This window comes from Puntigrus tetrazona, chromosome 11 (genome assembly GCF_018831695.1).
Source record: "Puntigrus tetrazona isolate hp1 chromosome 11, ASM1883169v1, whole genome shotgun sequence".
Taxonomy (NCBI): Eukaryota; Metazoa; Chordata; class Actinopteri; order Cypriniformes; family Cyprinidae; genus Puntigrus; species Puntigrus tetrazona.
Genome location: NC_056709.1, coordinates 3,256,244 through 3,278,800, shown reverse-complemented (window position 1 = coordinate 3,278,800; position 22,557 = coordinate 3,256,244). Strand labels below are relative to the sequence as shown.

Here is a 22,557-nt window from a genome sequence, read left to right as displayed (position 1 = left end):
ACTGCGCTTGGTTCCTCTTAAACGTTCCGCTGTACGGTAACATGCGTGACGTGAAACGACGACCACTGAAAAAAAATGCATAATCTCTACTTGTGCATAATGTAAAATTAATAATTATACATTTTATGGATGATAACACGCTTGTGTTATTATAATTAATATAATTATTATTGTTCATATTATTTATAAATAAACAATATAATGCATTTTTAAAATTGAAATAATCATCTGAATAAATACGCTTTAATAAATACTGATGTATGGTTTGTTAGGATAGGCTGAGATGCAACTATATGAAATGGAATCTGAGGTTGCAAGAAAATACGAATATTGAGAAAAGTGCCAAATGAAGTTAAGTTTAAGTTTTGATATATTTATGGTAGGAATATCTTTAAAAATGTTCTCATGGAACACGGTCTTTACTTCATATCCTAATAATAATTTTCGGCATAAAATAAAAATGGATAATTTTGAGTGCACAGTTGAGGTCAAAAGTTTACATCCCTCTTTTAGAATCTGAATAATGTTAATTATTTTTATTAAAATAAGAGGGATCATAAAACTAACCTAAATTAGATATTTCACATGAAAGATGTTTATTTATAGTCCAGTTAGAGGAGGTTCAAAAGTTCACAGATGCTCCAGAAGAAAAGAAAATCATGCATTGAGAGCCGGGGTTGAAAACTTTTAGAATTTGAACACCAGGGTGAATTTAACCTATTTTGTCTTCTGTTGCCTCTGAAGGGCAGCACTGAAAATATATGTATGCATATTTAGGCAAAATATGAAAAATGTACCAAAATCTCCATTTTGTTCAAAAGTTTTCACCCCCTGGCTCTTACGCGTGGTTTTGTCCTTCTGGAGACTCACTCGGCGTTTGATTACGCAGAAGAACGTCTGTAGTTCAAACTTGTCAAAAAAAAACGCTGGCCATGATGGAGAGATGCAAGAAAATGCAGTGTATCACAGTTTGCTTCATATGGGGCTGCGCAGCTGCAAACCAGCCAGAGAGCCCATGATAACCCCCATCCGCCGATGAAAGTGCCTGTGAGCGGTGTGCTAGCATCTCAACTGGACCATGGCCTCCAAATTTTCCCAGATTTATGGAATGTGCTAGATCGGCAAAAGCTGGCTAAGTATTGACTAAGCAGTTGCATTCATTCTTCACTGTGGCAGAACTTTAAGTACTAATATGTTCCTTAAAGGTACCAAAATGGACCGTTTAGCTACAATCGCGTCAGCCAGCCCCAGTCAGCGCCCCAGTTACAGCTTTTGCACTTTTAATTCTGAGAGTACAGGCAAACACTGATGCTGCGAAGGTTTCATAGAACTGCCTAGAAGACCTGCCAAGAGAGCATTGCAACCGTCCAACCCGTACAGAACAAGAGCTTGAAGAAGAACCGCTCTGATCTTCCTAACGCTGTTTAAAGCTGACCGTGGAATATCCAGCAGACATGTACTTCAACAAACTGTATCGCTGTATTTCTGAAAGACCGCTCATATCGCACGATATATCATATCCTTTTTTTTTACGCGTGTCGGATTCTAAATCTCAGCATGACGAGGCTTTGCAAGTCGTACGGCATGTTTTATTTCAGACCAGCCGTCCAAATGCTGCAATCATTTTCTTCTCAGTAATTCTCTCCATCGCCTGTAGATGCTGCCCCACACCTCTCAAACGTTTTCGCAGACAGGCACTTCTCAGTGACAGATGAGAAGAATTTGCTAGGATAAGACATTATATATTTAAAACGAGAAGAAAACGTCTATTGTTCTGTTCTGTCTGCATTTGGACTTTCTTCTGTGGTAACCAGAATTCAAGCATTGAGGCTCTGATATGGGTCATTACTCTATTTATGCATCTTTAACTTACAGTATTGTAAACCAATACCTGCATTATACCAAAATGATACCTACATTTTATTATAAACTTATATATTGACATATATTGACCGTTTCACTGTTTCACAATCAAGATTGTGGCCTGGCTGAGTCTCTTGTTAGCTTAAATGAGTAATTGATTCTGGTTTGCTCTCGTATTGAATAGGCTGACTGATGGTCGCAGTCTTCTTGCGTCTAAAAACCGCATCGGTTTTGGTCGAGAAACATTCTTTTCTTCCCAAAAATGTTTATAACTGGGGGGGAAGAGGGAATGCCTTGTCTTTTTATCTTTGCTGTTCATAATGATGATCTTTGCAAGTGTCCATGGTAACCAGCGATGGAAAGATTACGAAATGCTCCTTCACTGCGCACACAGTTTTCAGTTCAACAAAAATATATCTGTTTTCAGATACGGCTGACGACACGTATATGCAATAAAGCCATCCGCGATCTTTGAGCTAGTGTTTTCACATTCCCTTCCTAGTGAGCTGAAAAGCTCGAACACACCGCTGTGATCTAAAGCAACATAAAAAAAAAAACAAACATTTTATAGTGGATTATAATTTATTTATATTATATTTATTCTCAATAATAAATTAGAATTGTATTACTCTGATTTTTTTAATTAAATTAAATAAAATTTTCAGATGTGTCAGTCTGCATTTAGTGGTCATTTATAGCGTGAATTCCGTATTTTCCGTGCATATATTTTTATGCAAATTACAGGAAATCGCATAAAAATTTTATGGAAAAAAGAAGATGTACATGAAATCTTAAAATGTGCATTTATGTGTAAACGTGTAGCTATTAATTTACACATAAACTACTATGAAAGCAGACGCATTGAAAGAAAATAAATAAATACAATTTAATAAAAATTAATGTGAATTTGCCTCAAGGGATTAATGTATTTGAATAATTGTTCATTGAAAAAGTGTGTGAGAGGAGACTGTATAGTAAATAAAATAATTTACGGTAATTTATTATATAAAACAAAGAGCTGTCAGGAGCAGTGCTCTGCAAGTTTTATGCAATATTAACATTTTTGGCATAAATTAACTTTGCAGTTTCGCATTAAAAGAGCAGCCTGTGCAGCTACATAAATGACCGTTTTAGTATTTTTATTACCGTAATGTTGCAGTGTTTTCTTTTGCCACCATGCTGATTGTTTTAATTAGTGCTGTCAAACGATTCGTTTATACATAATAAAAAATGTAAATGTATATACATGTAAATATGTCCAAATATACAGTATATCTATATTTTACATGTAAAAAAACTGTGCTTGGCTACAACACCATGAACTGCCAAGACATATGCATCCGAAATATATGACATTTCAGTCTCAAGAAGCCTAAAAGTTGTGCTAGATGATAAAATAGCAGCGACGGCACTGATATGCAGACGTGTACTGCTTTCGCCTGTAAACGTGAGCTAGGCTAAGCACTTCGTATCCAGACGCCACCGCTTTTTTGTGTCAGCAGACAGGCGGTCATTCTCCAATAACGTGTTTCCAGCACCGCCTTATTACGTTCTTAATAATACATTAGTTTCTTTATAATGCCGACACTCAATAGCTATTTGGTACGCTTTCATCTGGACGAAAAAACGAAAAATGTCGATTGATCAGATCTCCGAAAGCAACGCGCTGAATTTGAAGGACTATTAATATCAAGGGTAAGTATGCGTTCTGCTTCACCGTCCTAAACGAAGCTTCATATCCTGGCATCGGGACTTCAACGAGTTTGTTTGGGTCCTTTAGACACGCGGGTCTAATCCAGCACCCAATGGTGGATTTCCATCTGGGCCGGCATGTTTTATTCAAGAGCTTGACTTACACGGTTACCAGCCGTGTTGCCCTGGGCTTTTACACAGTCGCTCCTCGCCACAGAGAGACAAAGAGCCCACTCTGAAAACGATCTCTGGTATTGTGCGTTTAAGCTGTGGACGGCCGACGCATTTTAAATGCTTTTCCTCAGAACCTCCGAACTACACAATGGGGTTACATCATCCTCAGCGGAAAGCCAATCGGTGGCACGCAGTGCGATTTTTGATATTTTAATTAGCAGCTGGAGCTCCGTTACATCACGTTTGCCATCGCAGTTTCGTTTCGAGAGACTGGAAGATTTCCAGAGAGCCCCGAGGCCGCCGCTCGCGTCGGAAAAGACGGACGCGTGCCGCGATTGTTCCGAGGCTTTCTCTTGAAGCCTCTGCACCAAAAAAAATCGCACTCTGAAACATTCTCGTACGCTTCCACTGACGACTTTGCAGTAGCAAAGAGAGCAGAAACCTGTAATGGTAACCATGGAAACAGTCCAGTCAGCCAACAGTGTATGTAGCCTTCTGGTGTGCATGGTGTACATACTGAGTGAGGCTCTCTGACTCACGCTCGCAACGAAATCACACACACACACACACACACACACACACACACACTGCAGCTTCCAGTGTCACTGATGTGACACATCTGACCTTATCAGTCATTTAAACACTGCACTCTTATGATTTAATGATATAACAGTGCCTTAAATTTATTTATATGTATGTTGCAAGGTTTAAAATGGTATTCACACACGTTTATCATATCAATCATTGCACAATACTGTTTGAGTTAATTATTCATTACTTAAATGGAAGTATTTAACAATATATATTGCAGAAAATATTACAATTTCTTTAACATGTACAAATTTATTACATTTATATGATTGATTTGCCATATAAATCTTTATTTATATATATATATATATATATATATATATATATATATATATATATATATATATAGTATGACTGAATTATTTAATTATTAAAATGATTATTTAACAATATATATCACAGAATATATTATGAAATGTCGAATATTTATGTACACACACTCAAATTGTATGACAGATATTATTTATATGATTAATGTATCATTTCACATTGATTTAATTATGAATTAAAATGAATAATTATTCATTAGAAATAATTACTGTTGATTTTTTATTAATTTCATTATATTCTTGTTTTATCATTATGTAATCACTTAAATTAATATAATGGTAAATATAATAAAAAATTACACATAATTATAATATATATATATATATATATATATATATATATATATATATATATATATATATATATATGTGTGTGTGTGAAATGTAACTGATTTAATTTTTGCATTATTTCCTTATAACTATTTCCTTATTTCATTTAAATGATTTCCTTTGCTTCATTTTGACTTTTTCTGGTGGTTAGACTGATTAGCGCCAGACAGACATGTATAAGAAAAGCAGTTCCACTAGCATAAAAACCGTGGAAGTTTGTTTGGGCTTCTGATCAATCTACGTCAGCAGCTCCAACATTCCCAACACCCGATCAATTGCAGCAACCCGTCTCAGAATCCCAGAACCTTTCCACGGAAGCTTCCATTTCACAAAACCCACCACAAAATTTCCCTATTCCGATCACGCCTCTGCGGGCATCCGCCTGAACACGTGTGAGTCATGTTGTGTCTTCGTTCGGGGCGCTCCCATGAAACCCAAGCCCCGGAGCCCCCCGCCGAAAAAAACCAAAGCAAAACATAGAAGCAAAATGCAAATAGCAGCAGAAGCCAGATTATTTGCATGTCTCTACCAAACGCGCACCAGGCCGTGCCACCACACGCAGCCGACTTCCCTCGTGCGTTACGTAACGCCATCTGACGTGAGCTAACGTTTTCACGTTATCCTGCGGTCTTCCCAGCCAATTGCTTCGCGGCAGAACCTGAGACTGCTTTTTAGGAAAAGTCATGCGTCCTCGAATGCCTTTTCAGTTTGGCATAGCGCTGAATAGGTAAGAGGCACTAGAGAGGGATGGCTCGCCTACTATATAGGGCTTAGTGCCACAATAGAATTTATGAACGCAGACATCTGGATGGATGTCATGCTCCTCCACGTTGCCAGATCCTCTGCCGTGCCTTCCCTAGCGGACACAATAGAAATTTCAGCAGGGTTGAATCTGTTTCCATGGCAGCCCATCCATCCAGCCAGCATTTTTAATGACGGTCTCCTCCAGACTGACAGGAGAAGCTCTTGAAAACTCCCTCGTACAGTTCGCGGATCGTATTTGCTCCCGACGCGCCACGCGATCACCTCCAGAAACGGTGCGCTTCGACAACGCTCACCCCAAACCATGAATCATTTAAAGCTGGTGGCGGAGGCGGAAATGTCACGTCCCTTGGATTTGAGCGCGCGCACAGATTTAACCGGGCTGAACGGAGCATTAGAGATGTGTCGGGGAGGAAAGAAAAAAAAAAAACGAAAAAAAAAACGTCTGGAACGTTTCTCAAAATCTTTATTATAACAGATATTCTGTAGAAATGTTCTGTGAGATAAATACGTAATATATTCAAGAAGACGTTCTTGAGGTCTCGAGGTTCGTCATGCATGACTAGAATACATCACAAGTAGTATGAAAGAGCCCTGTAAACATGACCACCGAATATTAATAAACCTGTGCGCGTGAAGAAAGCACAGAAAGGTACGTTTCTCTTCAGGATAAATTTGGCACATCTACAGTTAATATGCTTTACGATAATAAGGTTACTGTCCTTAAACTGACATTCCAGATCGAACCGAACATCAAATGAAATGAAGCAGATCACGAGAATCACAGTTAAGCTACATACAAAACATCTATCTAAAGCAAAAGTCACTTCTCGTCATCGTTCCATTATATAAAACGGTTGCTCAACCTTCAACACTGCAAAATATGTATCCAAAGATTTAATAAATAGCTTCTTTTTTTTTTACACATACGTAGTGGAACCTCTTTGGAGGTCCACTCTTGGAAGAAAAGGTCAACATTGCTAGTGTACCATTAACACCACCAGTAGGCTACTGGGTTAAGTGGGAAGATACTGGTTTGATGTTAATGGTACCGTTTGCTCAGTCTCAATCGAATTGCTTCATTAGAACAACAAAAAAAAAACAAATAAAAAAGAAGAATCCGGTCTCTAACGAGACCGAACCCTGTCATTGCACATATCTCGGAGTATAGTTTGGAAAACACAGTATTCCTTCAAGCCCCTGGGCCGCTCTTCCGGACCGCCGGTTCACGCCGTAAACCCTGGACAATGGAGTTTGGGAGATCGAGAGGAGAATGCGTGGAGTGCTTGTCGCCAGATGGGAGAGAGTGCCTCTTCACAACGTCTTTGGATATACACATCAGAGAGGTTAAGAGTCTTTGGGTCCGTTCACGCCGTAGAAGACTTCTCTGAGCTCTTGTCCATTGCTTCGCCATCGTTGTCTTCCTCGACTGTCGGCCAAGAGAGACACACAAGGGGTTAGAACGAGAAACCAACTCACAGATAGACCCCTCTATTGTCTGCGCACTGGCACAAAGATGGAGATTCCATGTTGCCGTGAATTTTAACACACCAGAAATGGCGCAATACATCAGCGTCTCCTCAAAAAGCGCGAAAGCTTAAGCCGCAACGCGCGCATTTTCGCGCGCAAAACGCAACATGGAATTTCGCATGATAAACAAAGGCTTCCGCCCGTTACCTCTTTTGCTTCTCCCGATCTGCCCCAGCTTTGGTGGTCGTTTATTCTGGTTGCCACCGAAAAAGTTGTTGGTGTCTTGGAGGCGGCAGGTGAAGGAAAGGTGTTCCTCGTCGCCGTCGTTGCCATAATGAGTCATTTTGTCCTCGTTGTACGGTAATACATCCGACATGCTGTATGAACCGACAGCGGCTACTGTATCGATAGCGCGAGGTGAATTTCGTGGAGCGGATCTCTGGGCTGTTTACCTCTACCGCACGTGTCTCCTCGAGTGGATGGCGAGGAGGAGAGGCGAACGCATGTAATTTCCTTCGTTCGGTTCGAGCCCGAGTCGGTTCCTTCAAACGTTCCCAACGCTGGAGAGGCGAACGGATCGCGGAGGAATGCGCCTTTGCGCTCTCGGGGCTTGGCGGCGGCTGGAGCGTCGTATGGAAAACCTGAGAAACAAATGCAAATTGGGAAGCGATGCAAAACAAAGATCCCTGATGGAGAATGAACGTCACTGAGGCGCGGGCTTCCTCTCCAGCTCTTTCATTGCAGCTATCGCCAATATTAATCTTGGGAAATTTCCAAGCTGTTTATGCATGGGAACAGAATGGTTCCATGTGTCACTGACAAATAAAGACGCCCGAGATAATTAACCTCTTATTATTTAATTGCCCTTTAAGGTGGCCTTCAAACCGAATAATGTTCATTTCATACATTTTACACAACGTTTTACACGACATTTGTGATTTTAAGACAGTGTATAAAATCTGCTAAGCAGCCTACCTAGTGTACAAAAGCATCATTAAGTCTTCAAACATAGTTTTTTTTACCAAATAAAACTTTTATCTATTCATTTTTTTAATTCATTTTTTAATGTGATACCTTAAACTTGAGACACAGACAAGATGATCTATTAAACGTTTAATAAAACTAAAACTTAATACATGCTGGACAAAATAAAAAGTATAAATTCCAAAAAAGTTATTGGAGGATATTATTATTATATAACTACTTTACCTTAATTTCCATTCATTTCATGAAAGCAAACCATTAACTATAAAAAGCCATCACAGTATATAAAAGACATAAAGGACTGACTTATTATTAATAAACATCTCTTTTTCATTAGAGATCCCCTTTTGAATTTTTTCCAGTTGCTTTATGGGCAGTGAAGGTTTGCAACAACGACTTGGTGCTTATGTTGAGGCTTATTGAAATACTGGTTCTCAGTCCCGAAGTGTCGAAGTACTGCACATTTTGAATGTCTCTCTTATGTAATACACCTGCGTCACCTCGACCGCTCATTTGCAGAGGATCCGAGACCTGAACTGAGCAGACATGTGTGAATTTAGCAAATAAATGAACTACGCACATGCAACGCATTTCATCACCTGCGATCGCGTGGCACCGTAATGAAACTGAAGGTTTAGCAGGAGTCAGAAAATGAGCAAATCAGAGACAGTCAAAGGGTTAAAGCGCACCACCGTGCAAATTAAATACGCACTGGCTCAGTTTAATAAAACTGAGAGCCATCTGCATTTTGTAAGACCTCATGTCTCAGACGTGGCCCATGTATTATTTTATTCATTCATTTTTATCCCTGTTGCATGCTTTTTCAGCTAAAACCCGACCAAACAGAATAAGATACTAAAACACGCTCACAACAGAAGGCAATATGGGATGATTTCCCCCCCTCTGTGTATAGGTTTTCATTTTGTAATATCAGAAGCTGGAGTGATGCTGAACTCATACTGGCACAATCTGGATATATGAGCTGAGGGGGTTTGCTCCTCTGTCCAAGATTTCGAGAGCGTAATCTTCTGCACCAGGCGCGGTTATAACCTTTCCAGGATTGAGCAGCAGACATTGTCACTCCGCTGCAGAAACGAGCGGGATGAACGAGAGGCCATTTTGTTCCCTTCTATCTGATCTGAATAGCCGAAATGGGAAACACACAGAGCCGGTTGAGCTTCGTCTCGGGTTTGCTGAAAACCAGCCCGTTTCCTCTGAGAGGAACGCTTAGGTTTCAGACGGTACAATGTTAGGAAGAATGATGAGGATGAGCAGAGCGTAGAGTGCTTCAGAATAGGAAAATAATTTACAGAAAATAAGGTGGCGCTCGAAATATGTCATTTCACGTGTGTTTCAACATGTTTTTTGCACAATGTGGATTGTATTGAATTGTTATTATGTACAGAACTAACATCCACTGACTTTGCTCACACACAGTAGCTAAAAACTGATTTCCTTCCAGAAATTGGATTTGAGTTTTGGACGATATTGTTACGTGGTCATATTTGGTGTGCCTGGTCCACAGCGTCGGAAAAAGTTATTCTGAAAGGTAATGCGTTACAATAACGCATTTCACCAGCAGTAGCTACTTTTAATGGAAAGCAATGCATTCCGTTACGTTTGGCACTACTTTTTCCTCATCTAGACTGGACTTCCTCGAAAAAAGTTCTGGTTTTGGACAAACGTAACAAGGCCTCTCGCGCGAAAAGCGTAACGAGTAAACTTCAGATTTAGGCTTTATTCGAGAGTCACCATTTTGGAGCACATCCGCTGGAAGCACGTAGCTGTGCAACTCGTGTAAATGAAAAACTGGTTAGTTGGGAAAAAAAAAAAAAAAAAAGTGAGTTACATGTGACACTGCTGGTCAAACATGGCAGGCCTACAAAAAAGTCAGGAACAAAGACTTAGAAGCATAGCGCAAAGATGAAAGGTTTAGAGTTTGAACAAAAGCGGAAACCAGCTGTAAACTTGTTCACCAACCACACGAAGATCTTAAATGCCAAACAAATATACTAAATATTTAACGGTACAGATAATAAAATGACTCTCGGGTCAGCTTTTTTACGATAAGTGCCTAGCCGGTAACAAGTAGCATGCGAAATGAGCGTCGTTCTTTACCATGTACTTATTTTCGTGTGGCATATTCATTCACAATGGCTCTCCCTGTGGGAACGTGCTGCTCCGCGATTTATTTCCCACGAAACTCTATTCAGAGATCCATCAGATTACCCCATTATACAGCAAAACACGTTAGCAAAGACGTTGTTATTCCCATACGACCCGTATCGTCGGGTTGCTTTAACCTTTGCGCTTAATGTTACCCATTGTTTTTAATCACGCAAGTAATGAACGATGCCCCAGATGCATAAAAGTCATCGTCATCAAATCGAGCTTTTGGGATGCATTCATCCGATACAAGGATAAACAGCTGCGAATCATTGTGTGTAGTTCGTGCGGCGATCATCTTACGTGCGGTGTCATGTGCAGGCAGTGAAACCAAAAGCTCCTGGAACTGATGCCACCCTCAGAGAAGAGTAATTGCAGACACACCCAGACCTTTTAGATGCGGAAACGTCTATTGTTGCACGAGTGGTGCAACGTCAAATTTTTATATTGCTTTCCAGTAACACCAGTTGAGCTAAACAAAGGCAATTTTTGTGCATTTAACATCCTTTGGTGAAGCCTTTTGAGGTAATTCCTTTGTAAATACGCAATTTAAAGGCATGCCGTTTATTTTTACAACCGCGTGCATGACATGTAGCAGCTAACTGAGGTAACGTGAATATTGATGAATATTAATCACATCATTTTAGAGTTTGTAATTGTATTATAGTTTTAAAAGGCCTTCACATTACATTGTATTTCTGTTGTTTTTATTTATGGGTGTTTGATGTTTTAGAACAATGTTTTTTTATTTTAAATATAATTCCCATGTTAAAATCCAATGTACTATTCCTTTTCCACCGCTTTTGAAATTTCGTAACAACTTCAGTATTACGAAAATCAATCACAAAAATTGTAACTTAAAACTGATACATGAAAAAAAAATATCAATACAGTATTGTGAGTAAATGATTGACATTAGTGCTGTCATATGATTAATCGCATCTCAAAAAAAACCATTCTTCTTCATGTAATATGTGTGTGTTCTGTTTAGATTATGTAAATATGAATGCACACATAAAGTTAATATTTTTATATACTATATTTATATTAGAAATACATTTAATGTGAAACAGATTTATTTGAAATATAGATATTTATAAATGCATAATAAATATACACAGCACACACAGATATATTATGTAAATAAAAACCTTTATTTTGATATGATTAATCGTTTGACAGCACTAAATGATATACAATTTTATTTTTTTAAATGAATGTTGTTCCACAGTTCTGCCCCCCCCCAAAAAAAGGATAGTAACTATTCATGAACTGATTATAGTGTATCATTTCAGCTATAATTTTGAGATTATATCGGTTAATGCATTAAAATATACATTTCCACAACAGAACGATGTGGCATGAAACCAAAGAATCATTTAAGATGTGCTAATAATATTGTCAAAAAATTAAGAGTTTTCTGTGATGTGTGTATATTCATCACTGAAAATTTGGTAATTAAAATGACTTAGTCTTCCCTGCTGAAGAGACCAGCTGACTTAAGGCATCGTGAATATGGGCTATATATGGTCTGGTCGATCCATCTGCGGAACCTGGACACAGCCGTGTAAACCCCGGGAAACCTAGGATCTCCACAGCCATTTCCCCAAGAGACCAGACCATAGACACGTCCATCACACACCAGCGGTCCTCCGGAGTCTCCCTGGAGCATCAGAGCGCCAACATCTTTATGAAGCATTTGAATTCCAGTTAACGGGGAATGCCAGCTGGTCATTATAGCTTATACTTCTCCACTGTACCTTACATGCGTCTTTTCCTCCTGAGCTGGACCCAGCGCAGATCATGTTTGTTGTGATGTTTCCGCTGAAGGAGTTGCTGCTGTTGCACTTGGAGCTGGAGACGATGGGGAGTTTGACCGTGCGAAGGGTGAGGGGCGTCAAACCTCCGCTGTGGCTGGTGGAGCCCCAGCCAGACACCCGGCACATCTTACCCGCCAACAGCCCTGCGCTTTGTTTGGGGAGCGGGGCGAGGGACACGTACCTGTTGAGCTCTATGGGTGCACTAAGCTGAAATACAACATCCAGAGACAGACATACAGAGTATATATAAAATCAAACTTAATATTAACTAACATTGTATAGTAAGTAAAGAAGAAACTATTGGAGTATGTTTTACTGAAAGTGCACTGTGTATAATGAGGGGAATCAACTCATAATCACACGAGGACAGGAACAGGAAGGACCAAATATGGGCATGGAGAAACTGAGTCAAGGCAGGCACATGGGGAATAAAAACACAACAAAACTAAATGAAAGTGTTTTTTGACCTTGCATAAATGTCAACCTGTTGTTCGGAACCCCAGAAATATGAACCTATCATAACCCATAATAGAGGCACTTTAAATGAACTGACTGAATTAACAACTCATTGACTAATTTTGGCCAGAAATAGTTATTTTGAAAAAACCTGTTGATTTGGACGATTCAGTGATTTATTCTCAAAGAATATTGCATACTTTCTGAGCAAGTCCACCTTTTGAATAAGCACTCCTCAACCATTAAAAAAGTATGTTCTGTTTAGTAAAGTATGTAGAGTTGAATATAATCCAGATGTGCTGTGGCCTTCTCTATTATTGGCACCCTTGGTAAATATCAGCAAAGGCGGCTGTAAAATAAGTGTGTATTGTTTATCTTTTTGACCTTTCATTCCAAAAACTCACAAAATGTTATTAAAGTACTTAAAGTGAGGGAAAGTCTCATGATGAAATAAATGCTTTCCCTAGTGCATGTTGGCCACAATTATTGGCACTCAATAATTGCAGCATCCTTTTGCCAAGATAGCAGCTTTTCTCCTGTAATGCCTGAAGAGGTATAGAACAACTGTTCCTTCAAGCAGAATCTCTCTTTAAAAATCCACTATATTTAACTATGAACATGGGGTTACTTTTTATCCCTGTTTGCCCCGAACTACAATTTTTGGTTCTACTCTTTGTGATGGATGATTTATGGCCTTTGTGCTCCTCATATTTATAAAAGTCATGGCTGGACAATTTCATGCTCCTGGTCAAAAACAAATTATTTGCACAGCCACCTTTGCTCATATTAACCAAAGCTGCAAGCACCCAGTATTTTATTATAGATATACACTCTCTAACTTAAGATCGATGTTGAAAGAACCAGAGTGCTGTACCTTTATGAGCATAATATCTGCATTATTGGTGCTCCTGTTGTACCGAGGGTGCGGAATAAGCGACAGAGGCTTGAAGTATTGCTCTGTCCCCTCATAAACACCTAAAGTATAGTCTCCAGCCACAACCATCATCTGATCCATCCTTAAAGACAAGCAAAATTACTGTTAATTCTAACACCACCATACGGTCAACAGTGTGGTTCAAATATGCTTAATATCTGATTTCTTGTTAAACGCAGTGACTCTTTGTAGAGGACATGAGTTGAATGACAGTGTTTCTCGCTGTTAGCAGCCTCGTCCGTGCCAAGCTGCAGATAAGCCAGCATTCATTAAGTCCCACACAGTGATGACGGGTCAAGGTTAGACCGTGTCCTGAGTGCCTGTCTGCTTTACTCTGACTTTCGACTCACCCACGAACTTGGCCATCAAGTCTCCTGCCATATTGTACATCCTGTAAGTCTCACAAGCAGCCTGTTAGAGAGAGAATTTATTTAAAGAAAAGGTGAAAAATCACACACCCAATATTGCAATGGGCAGCTGTGAGCACCCAGGACTTATGGACCAGAGATCCACCACAGAAGTGCTGGCCCTTCGAGCTCTGTAACGACACAATGTATTTGATTGAATTTGGCGAGGGGGTATATCCGCCAACAATGCGCCCCTGAACAAAGTCCAGACCTGGAAAACATAAAAAAACCCTTTAAAATATCTCAGAACTCAAGGCGACAGTGAAAGGACAATGAAATAAACCTCTACATGGTCTGATATTCTTCTTATTGGTTACAAAGGGGTTTGTTAATGGTAGCATGCAACAGTGGTTTATGATTTATAATATTTATGAACATCAAAAATGTCCATGATGAAGATAAGAAATTTTTTTTTTTTAATTCTTGTTGTGGCCATTTTGTATTTAAGTTAACTGACTCTAATAATGTCATGTGGTATAACTAATAGGTAAAACTATTATCATATTTCCTTAATATATATTACTGTACATCATACTTTGTACATATATATATATATATGTATGTATATATGTATATGTCAGAATAAATGCCAGTTTTAAAGAAAAACGTCAGACACACAAGGACTTTTGCATATAAACTTTGTATATATATATATATATATATATATATATATATATATATATATATATATATAAAATCATGCGCACACACACATAATGATGTTACTACAATGGTTAAGTTACATTAATAAGCAAGTTTAATTTATCTTCTTTTGGGAAATAATAATTAAACTACCCCCAACTACCAAGGCTCTTTTTATGATATTAGGACACTTGTATCACAATATAATTATAATAAATATAATATAATAAATATAATATATAAGCAATATTATAAGCATTCAGAAAATGCTCTTCATCACAAAGTTCTATTAATTTCAAGGCAAATATAAGCACCATGTCATTTTACCTAAAACTAAGTAGAACTAACTAAAATGCATAAACACTGTTACAGGCAATGCATTACTTTGTAGGCAAAAATAAGTAGTTTATCTCCTGATATTATTCAGTGTACTTACAGTTGGCTTGGATGAGTTTCAACAGCAGCAGAAAGAGCAGCATGACCATGGTTAATGTCAGCACGGAAAGCAGCACTGAAGATCAGCTGGACTATATCTACCAGACCCCTCCGCATAGGGTAAGGAAATCACATCAACACTGTTCCTCAGGTTTCCATAGTTCTGATTTCAGTACTCAAGAGGTGCTATGAATCAAACAGTGCTTGATTCAACTGAACAAGTTGGGCTTTCAGCAGCATTGCCCTTCCTGACCTTCTCATAACACATAGTGTGTTCTCACTGAATCACTTCAAGGTAATGGACATGTATTAAGACAAGCTCAAACACATCTGGTAAGCCTCCCTAACTCTGCATGTGATAATTAATCAGTCCCTTGTTAAAAAGGCTAATGTACTACTAATATAATGGTCATTTTTAATATAAAACCAATCCTAAAGGCCTCATATAAGAATTTAGCAATGATGGGATCGACTCTCGGGAATTGTCATGGAGAGGGTGAATAACCAGCACTCTCTCTAAACAGTCTACTACGACTGAGGTGAGACCCTTAAGCAAGGCATTGGCTGTCACACAAATTCTGAGCATGGGTCACCATACTTGGTCACTCTTCCCTTTACACTTTGCTTCAGCTCAAGTACCAGAGCTTAGTCTTGTGTTGATGCCAGTCAGTGAACTGTTCTCCTCCGGATCTCTGTTTCCATCTGCTTTGCTTTGCTAAGGCCATCAGTAACTACAAACCAAACATCTCCACTCCGATGGTCACAGACGTAACCTTTCTTAATGAGTTAAATGACTTCTATGCAACAAGGAGATGGCCACCAAGATCACACCCTCAGCAAACCATCAAACCCTCAAACTCACCTCCACAGATGTCTACACAGCATTGATTTGGATCGATGCACACAAGGCTGCTGGCCCCAACAGCACTGTGCTCATGGCATGTGCAGAGCAGCTCGCAGGGGTCTTCACAGAAATTTTCAACTTGTCCCTCCCCCAAGCAACTGTGCCAATATGCTTTAAGTCCGCATCCATTGTGCCAGTGACGAAACACTCCTCCCCGACGTGCCTGAATGACTACTGCCCTGCAGCACCCATTGTTATGAAGAGCTTTGAGCGACTGGCCCTGGCACACCTCAAGAACTGCCTCCCACCCTCACCGGACGAACACTGACTTTGCTCACACACTTGGACATTAACAACACATATGTAAGGATGTTGTTTTGGATTTAAGCTCAGCATTCAACATTGTCATTCCTCCAAGCTGACCACTAAACTTGGACACCTGGACATTAACACCTCCCTATACAACTGGATTATGGACCTTTTGACCAACAGACTTCAGCATGTTAGGTCAGGCCACATATGCTCCACCACCATCACACTCAACATTGGCGTACCACATGGCTGTGTGCTGAGCCCATTCCTCTACTCTCTACACCCACGACTGCAGACCTATGCATGGATCCAACTCCATCATCAAGTTTACACCACCTCCTACCAAGAGGAGGTACATCACCTGGTCGCATGGTGTGCTGTCAACAACCTGCTCCTTAACATCAGTAAGACAAAGGAGATTATAATGGACATGGAAAGCATGCATGACCCCTTCCACAGTAACAGGATGGTTGTTGAACATGTCTCCAGCTTTAAGTTCCTGAGAACCATATCTCGGAGGAGCTGTCTTGGTCAAGAAGGCTCACCAGCGCCTCTTCTTCATTAGCACACTGAATAAGAACCAGTTATCCTTTGCCATCCTGGTGAACTTCTACTTTTATGAGACTGAGAGCATCCTGACCAGTTGTATCACAGTCTGGAATCGGAACTGCTCAGATACTGACAGCAAGGCACTCCAAAGAGTGGTAAAAACCGCCCAAGAGAAACACCACTTGTTAAGGACCGCATTCTTAAGGATTCATTTCACCCTGACCATAAAGTGTTCAGCCTCCTGTCCTCCAAGAGGCTCTTCAGGAGCCTACAGGCAAGGGTCAGCAGACTCTCAGTATGTAAATTCTGTCTAATGACATCCCCCCACACAAGTCACCCCCTCCTAATCACCACATCTGTTTTTTTTTGTCACACTTGTTATCACTTGCACTAATGTTCAACAGATCATTCTCATTCGAAATCTTGCATTATTTTTCTAATGTCTAATACATATGCATTTTTAAATGATATTCATTGTTTCTGCATATAGTGTACATACACAGATTCATATCCATCTGTATAGCATGTTCATAGTACACCCATCCCTATATCATTTCGAATAGTATTTGAATTATGTAAATGTAATGTTATGTAATGGTATGTAAAGTATGTCCATAGTACTACCTTATCTGTATATTCATTGTACATTTGTAACATATTGTAGATATTGCATATCCCACGCTTTTGGTTAGATGCTAACTGCATTTCGTTGCCATGTACCTTTCATGTATAATGACAATAAAATTGAATCTAATATGCCATTACTTTTCAGTCATCAACCGCATTTACTCTTCTCTGACAAAGTCTTGTCATGCTTTGTGGACTTTTTATAACTGCTGTTCTTAAAATACCAGTGAAACTAACAGTTGGGCTGTTAAGCTTACAGATGCTCCTGCACAAATTATATTAAACCCTATAACAATGGGTATATAACATCATTTTTTCCAACCCCTGTATCTTTTTATTTATGCTGATGTGAAAATTCATCAATATTGAAAATTCATTCATTCATGATTTCTTAACTGCTGACTTTTACGTTCCAGTCTAAAGGGGTGGTTACATTTACCATTCTTCTGTAAATTTTCCAGTTATTTAAATAGGAATCCATACGATCAGGAACTTTGCATGAGGCCAAAATATTTCACTACGCAGATCTCACAATGGCTTCAAGGTGGTCATGCGAATTCGCCAACTCTCTAAAAGAAAGCTTCTTGCGTTGACTTCTGTGTGAGACGGTACACAATGGCTAATATGATCGCACCTTAAATGTAAATCTTTGTCAACTCCCAAACGTTTTCACCATTACATTTAATTCAGGACGCTGGACCAAACGTTTGCCTTCCCTTCTCACACAAGAGCATTTTGTTTCAGAGATACATACCACGTTTCTGCCTACGTCAAAGGAAAGAGAATCACAATAACTCCTGAACACTAGTTACATACAACAAAGACGATGCAGCGCCAATAAAAAGAATTTCATATTTAGTATCTCGTTTGATTTCCAAACAATGAGAGAAGAGAAATCAACATTATTTTTCTAAACAAATCTCACGAGGCGGTATGAGAATACATATTCATTACATCCAAGGTGGGACTTCAGATAAATGGCGAACTCATCCTTCTAGGTGGAGCTCTCCCCTGAGGATATAGACGTGCATTTATACAGTCAAACGATATTGGAAAGACCTTGTTCGCAGGTGCTTTGGTTACCACCACCCTGTTGCCCTTTCCTCCCGATTTCACTGTCACCCGATATCCTATTCTCTGACAAACTGTTTTGTCAAATGAAAAAGTCTATAGGTATTTGATTTCCCCTAAGAGAGCAGCTCTCTGTGTATGAATCAAAGGCAAGGTCTTAGACATGATAGCTTCAAACAAGAGGAGGCGATCACAGGTATTCAGGGCTTTTGGGTCAGCCCAAGTCTTGGCATGTTATTGTTTCTGTCCCCGTGAATAGTTAGTGTACAAACAAGACCATAAAACCTAAGGGACAGATGTGGTTACACTATAAAAGCAAAGACAATATCTCAGCTAAGTTAGTGCCGGTAGAAGTTAGTGGATTTTAGCTGCTGAGGATTGAGTTTTCGATGCTCAGGGTGAGTTTTTATGCCATCTTTTTATGTTTTAACGTAATATTGACAACATAATATATATCATATATTATACTGTCAAATGTTATATTAAAAAATGGTTTTGAAGTCTTTAGTGCACATCTGCCTAGGATGTATTTATTTGAGCAAAAGTAAAGTAAAAACAGCAATATTGTGAAATTTTATTACAACTGAAAATGCCTGCTTTTTATTTTAATATATTTTAAAATATTATTTGTTCCTTTGCAAAGCTATAATTTCAACATTGTTACTCCAGTATTCAGTGTCATGATCCTTCAGAAATCATTCTAATATGTGGATTTGTCAAGAAAACATTTATTCATTGCTTCATATTTCTGTGGATATACATATAAGTCCTGAAATAAAATATAATTAACTTATCTTTACCTTACTTTTATTTATATTTTATTTTTACTTTTTTATATGTATATATATATATATATATATATATATATATATATATATATATATATATATATATATATACATATATACATACATATATATATATATATATATATATATATATATATATATATATATATATATATATATATATACATATATATATACATACATACACATATATATAGAAATATAAATATATATTAAAACGTAACACACTTTCAATTTCAACACTTCTAGACATTTTTAAATAACAGCGATTGATTGATTAATGGCAGTGCTTATTTTTCTTGATCACAGCTGATTGTATTTGTTGCCTGACCTCTAAACACCCTCTGTGTTTTAGACCACTCAAACATGAAGAAATGCCTTGAATACACCGTGCTCCTCGTCATCTCTACGCTTCACGGTAAAGCATTACCTGAGTAACTCACAGCGGTCTCATCTAAAAATAATGCATATGTAACAGGAAGTTGCTTTTGGCGCATACACGTTATTGAAACGCGCCAGCTGCCGTTTTATGTTTACTGAGCACATACGAAGCCTCGCTTTATCATTCCCAGGCTCTCTGCAGCAGAGAATCATCGGAGGACAGGAGGTTGATCCCTACTCCATAAAGTACCAGGCCTCTGTCCAGTACAACAACTATCATTACTGCGGAGGCACGCTCGTACACCCTCAGTGGGTGGTTAGTGCCGCCCACTGCTGGAGACCGTGAGTATTTCAGTCAGAATCCACCCGCACTGACACATGCTACAGTATTTGAGGCAGGCCACATCCTTACACTGACTGTGCCGATGCGATAATGTCGATTTCTGCTGTCTAATCTTTTCGCAGGAGCTATTTAATCAAAGTGGTTTTGAGCGAGCATAACCTCTCCATTAAAGAGGGAGTCGAGCAGGTGTTCAATGTGTCCAAAGCCCTGGTGTATTACATGTACAATTACAGGACGTTTGACAGTGACATTATGCTCTTGAAAGTAAGTTCACCAAGCAAGGAATATATAAATACTGCACACGCGTTAATAGTGTATATGCGAGACCCTGGACCACGAAACCGCTCACAATTTCTTTGAAACTGAGATTTATACATATTCTGAAAACTGAATGAATAAGATTTCCATTTATGTATGGTTTGTCGGGGCAATATTTATAATATATAATCATTTGAAAATCTGGAATCTGAAGGTGCAAAAAATTTAAATACTGAGAAAATTGCCTTGTTCTCCAAATGAGGTTATTAGCAAAGCATATTACTAATTAAAAAAATATATTGATACGTTTTATATTTATTGACAAAATATCTTCATGGAAGATAATCTTTACTTAATATCCTAGTGATTTTTGGAATAATTTTTAGCTATACAATTGTTGGCTATTGCTACATATATACCCATGATAGGTTTTGTGCTCCAGGATCAAATATATCTACCAGAAATATATATATATATATTTTTAGTTTGTTACATTTTTATATGGTAACAGCAAGTAACAAACAATTCTCTTAATCAACTAATTTTGGCCTTTCAAGGTTTTGGGGTTGATACCGTTTTTTAAAATATTTTTAAATATTAAACAGGTCATCTTTTCAATTCCATATTTTCCTTTAATCTACTCATTATTTCTGATGAAAGTATTAATTTTCAAATCCTTTATAAATGCTGTTCAAATACCTTTCTTATTGTTATCGATGTAAACCTATCAATGATATACATTATTGTTATGTCATTAATAACATTTTTCACTTTCATTCACTGCTGGATCTGTACCTTAGCTGGAAAAGCCTGCAGTGCTCAATGCATACGTTCAGCCAGCTGTGATGCCGAACTCGCTCGCACCCTTACAAGGCGGCACAATTTGCACGGTGAGCGGCTGGGGCGTCACTCAGGTCTACAGTTATTACCTGTCCCCTGTCCTGCGCGCGGTGGACGTCCAGATCATCCCTCAGTGTCAATACTACTACTACTACAGAATCACAGACAACATGTTGTGTGCCGGCTCTCCGCTGGGCGGCAAAGACTCCTGCCAGGTGAATCCAAGCAGCAGGGCTTTTGTTCTGAAACACGAAACACAGAGATAAGGACAAAATTGCACGCACAATGCGTTTTTTGGTACAACACGCAGCGTTGTGTAACATTTGTGTGGTTGTTTGGCTGCAGGGCGACTCTGGCGGGCCTCTCGTCTGTAATGGTTATTTTGAGGGGATCGTGTCCTGGGGCATCAGTTGTGCCAACCCGTATTTCCCTGGAGTCTACACCAAAGTCCGCAACTACGTCTCTTGGATCAGCTGGGTAATCGAAAATGACGTCACCAGCTAGAATGTTCCTTTTTGAAGGTCATTGAACTGCCACACTGTAGAATTGACACCAGACGGTCGAAAAGACCCAGTATACTGAGTACGCGGTCAGCGTCTGTTAGATAAGATGAATACCAGCATCAAAACTTGTTTTATTCTGTTATGCTCAGTTTATCAATGAAAGAAAGGGCAGTGCAGGTTTGGATGCCGCACTGCAAAAAAAAAATATTTCTTAATATTTGCTTCTTAATATTTTTGTTTTGTTTTATAGTACGGATATTTGAACATTCTTGAATGGAGAGGCATTTATCTGAGATGCAAAATAGCTTAAAAATTAATAATATGAAGTCTTGTTTTTTCTGGGAATTTTTTTGTGAATATAACACACACACACACACACACACACACACACACACACACACACACACACACACACACATATATATATATATATATATATATATATATATATATATACATACATACACACACACACACACACACACACATATATATATATATATATATGTATAGGTTCTAAATATATTTTTATAAAATTTTCAGAAAACAAGGCTTAACATCTGAAGTCCTTTTGCTTCTTAAGTAGCTGTATCTTGATCCAAAACCGTTGAAATATTAGTACTGGTTAAAATGACATTTGTACTGGCGTAAGAGAAAACAAAAAAAAATCAAAAAATTTTATGGTCTATTTGTTTTAAAATCTTTATATTTGATTTTATTTTTTTATCATTTAAAGGCAGAAGATTATACAATAATAAATATTTTCCCAGCTTACTACCGCTGTTGGCCCATCTGTTGTGAAAAGGAAATGCTTTTTCACCGTTATTGCACTGGGAATATCACTGTATTATAGTGCCGTGACCTTTACACCTCATCCTCCTCACTGTCTCGGTGTGGCTAAGGGAAAGGTTGCTGTGTCGACTCTGACTGGAAATTACATAACCTTGCAGCACGACAGCATCACA

At 38.6% G+C, this 22,557-nt stretch overlaps 3 protein-coding genes across 3 annotated transcripts; 1 reads left to right on the top strand and 2 right to left on the bottom strand.

Annotated features, from left to right (window-relative positions):
• Positions 1-6,190: 6,190 nt before the first annotated feature.
• Positions 6,191-7,980, bottom strand: camk2n1 (calcium/calmodulin dependent protein kinase II inhibitor 1). The gene is made up of 2 exons (XM_043252010.1): positions 7,419-7,980; positions 6,191-7,170 (listed from the first exon to the last, which is right to left on the bottom strand). Exons 1-2 carry the CDS (start codon positions 7,585-7,587, stop codon positions 7,109-7,111), a joined length of 231 nt encoding a protein of 76 aa, XP_043107945.1. The 5' UTR covers positions 7,588-7,980; the 3' UTR covers positions 6,191-7,108.
• A 3,544-nt stretch (positions 7,981-11,524) lies between these two features.
• On the bottom strand, positions 11,525-15,172 carry si:dkey-33m11.7 (trypsin). Its single transcript, XM_043252513.1, has 5 exons — positions 15,057-15,172; positions 14,030-14,209; positions 13,512-13,653; positions 12,122-12,388; positions 11,525-12,024 (listed from the first exon to the last, which is right to left on the bottom strand). Exons 1-5 carry the CDS (start codon positions 15,170-15,172, stop codon positions 11,830-11,832), a joined length of 900 nt encoding a protein of 299 aa, XP_043108448.1. The 3' UTR covers positions 11,525-11,829.
• si:dkey-33m11.8 (trypsin-3) lies at positions 14,687-21,922 on the top strand. Its single transcript, XM_043252011.1, has 6 exons — positions 14,687-18,856; positions 19,623-19,685; positions 19,840-19,990; positions 20,114-20,255; positions 21,050-21,304; positions 21,435-21,922. The coding sequence occupies exons 2-6, from the start codon at positions 19,634-19,636 to the stop codon at positions 21,591-21,593; spliced, it is 759 nt and encodes a 252-aa protein (XP_043107946.1). The 5' UTR covers positions 14,687-18,856; positions 19,623-19,633; the 3' UTR covers positions 21,594-21,922.
• Positions 21,923-22,557: the final 635 nt, after the last annotated feature.